The sequence below is a fragment of the Siphateles boraxobius genome, unplaced genomic scaffold (assembly GCF_051911475.1).
Source record: "Siphateles boraxobius isolate OS27281-9 unplaced genomic scaffold, OSU_SipBor_1 136, whole genome shotgun sequence".
Taxonomy (NCBI): domain Eukaryota; kingdom Metazoa; phylum Chordata; class Actinopteri; order Cypriniformes; family Leuciscidae; genus Siphateles; species Siphateles boraxobius.
Window position 1 is genome coordinate 290,001 of NW_027508740.1, and position 1,454 is coordinate 291,454.

The 1,454-nt window shown below is 32.4% G+C and overlaps 1 protein-coding gene across 1 annotated transcript in view; it reads left to right on the forward strand.

Moving 5' to 3' along the window:
- slc25a20 (solute carrier family 25 member 20) overlaps window positions 1-938 on the forward strand; it is a 20,975-nt gene extending 20,037 nt beyond the window's left edge. The window contains exon 9 of the mRNA XM_077229859.1: window positions 483-938. Coding sequence (XP_077085974.1) covers window positions 483-545 — 63 coding nt within the window. The 3' untranslated portion in view covers window positions 546-938. The remainder of the gene's footprint in view (window positions 1-482) is intronic.
- Window positions 939-1,454: the final 516 nt, after the last annotated feature.

Sequence of the window (1,454 nt, forward strand, 5' to 3'; positions counted from 1 at the left end):
TGAGAAGTGGGGGGATATTGAGGTCATGTGATTTCTTGATGAGCTGGTAACGTTGGATTTTAATCACATTTTTCTTTTCCTATTTCTGCCACATAAGATAATAAATCCTTTTGCACATCATAATTATGACATAAAAGTCAATTATGACAAATAAATAAACAATTTCCACATTTTATCTCATATTTATGACTTTAATTGAATAATTCCCTTTTTATGTCATAATTTCACATTTTAAATCCCTTTTATATCAAATTTTTAACTTTTTATCTCATAATTATGAATTTCATTTAATTAATATAAATTTTTTATCTTATAATTAGGTTTTTTTAAATGTAATAAATTACCTTTATGTCATAATTTCAACTATCATGATTCTGATCAACCCGAGGCTTGCACAGGAAGTGTGACCTGGACAACTCAATAAAGTAAATGACCTGTCCCACTTCCAGCAGTTCAATAACACTGTTGTCCGTTTCCCTCAGGCCTGTTTTCTGGGCTTTGAAGTGGCCATGAAGTTTCTGAACTGGATCGCTCCAAATCTGTGATCCAGAACCAGAAGTGACCAGAACACGCGCGTGAGCCGGCGTACGGATCGGCACGGGACGGTCCCAGCAGAGCAACCCGACGGACTATAGCACATGTTAATGAATGTCTCGCTGCTTCATGATTTATCGGAGAGGATTTTAATCTGTAATAGTGCCTTATAACAGACTGTGAACCGATTTCTGCATTCAGGGAAACTGAATGTTTATCATGTAAAACCCATAAACCATGTCTGTACATCAGCATGTTTATACAGTCTCTGCCTTCGGCCCTCATGACAGGAATCCAGTTCACAGTCAAGGCCTGTTTCTTTAATTGCTTTGTTCATTATGTTTAATTCTCAGTTATTATCACCTACATCATGTACATAAATAAATGTATATTGATCATTTTCATATGATGCTGTATTGATTTGTGTTTCCCGCCTCTGTCCTCATGTTATCCTACCTCTAAATCTATTTTATATCATAATTTCACATTTTTTATTTCATAATTATGACTTTTTAATTTAAGAATCAATATGTCATAATTTCAACTAGTTATGCCATAAGTACAACTTTAATTTAATAAATTGCGTTTTTCATCATTTCAATTTCTCTTAATTATCATATTTTAATTTAATAATTTGCTTTCGTCATAAATATTTATTTTTATCTCGTAATTACAACTTTAATTTAATAAATGGCTTTTATATCATAATTTCAATCTCATAAATTGACTTTTACACCGCAAAATCCTCAAGAGTTAAATTCACTCTGCTCAGAGTACATATGGTCCCACAAGAGTGTTAAAGTAACTCTGAATCAGAGATTAAAGTTAATGAGATAATTAAGAGATAAATTAAGTGATGATTGAGCATTAGTGATGAACACCTGCTGTTAACAAGCAGAATCACTGAAGAAAAGAGAAAC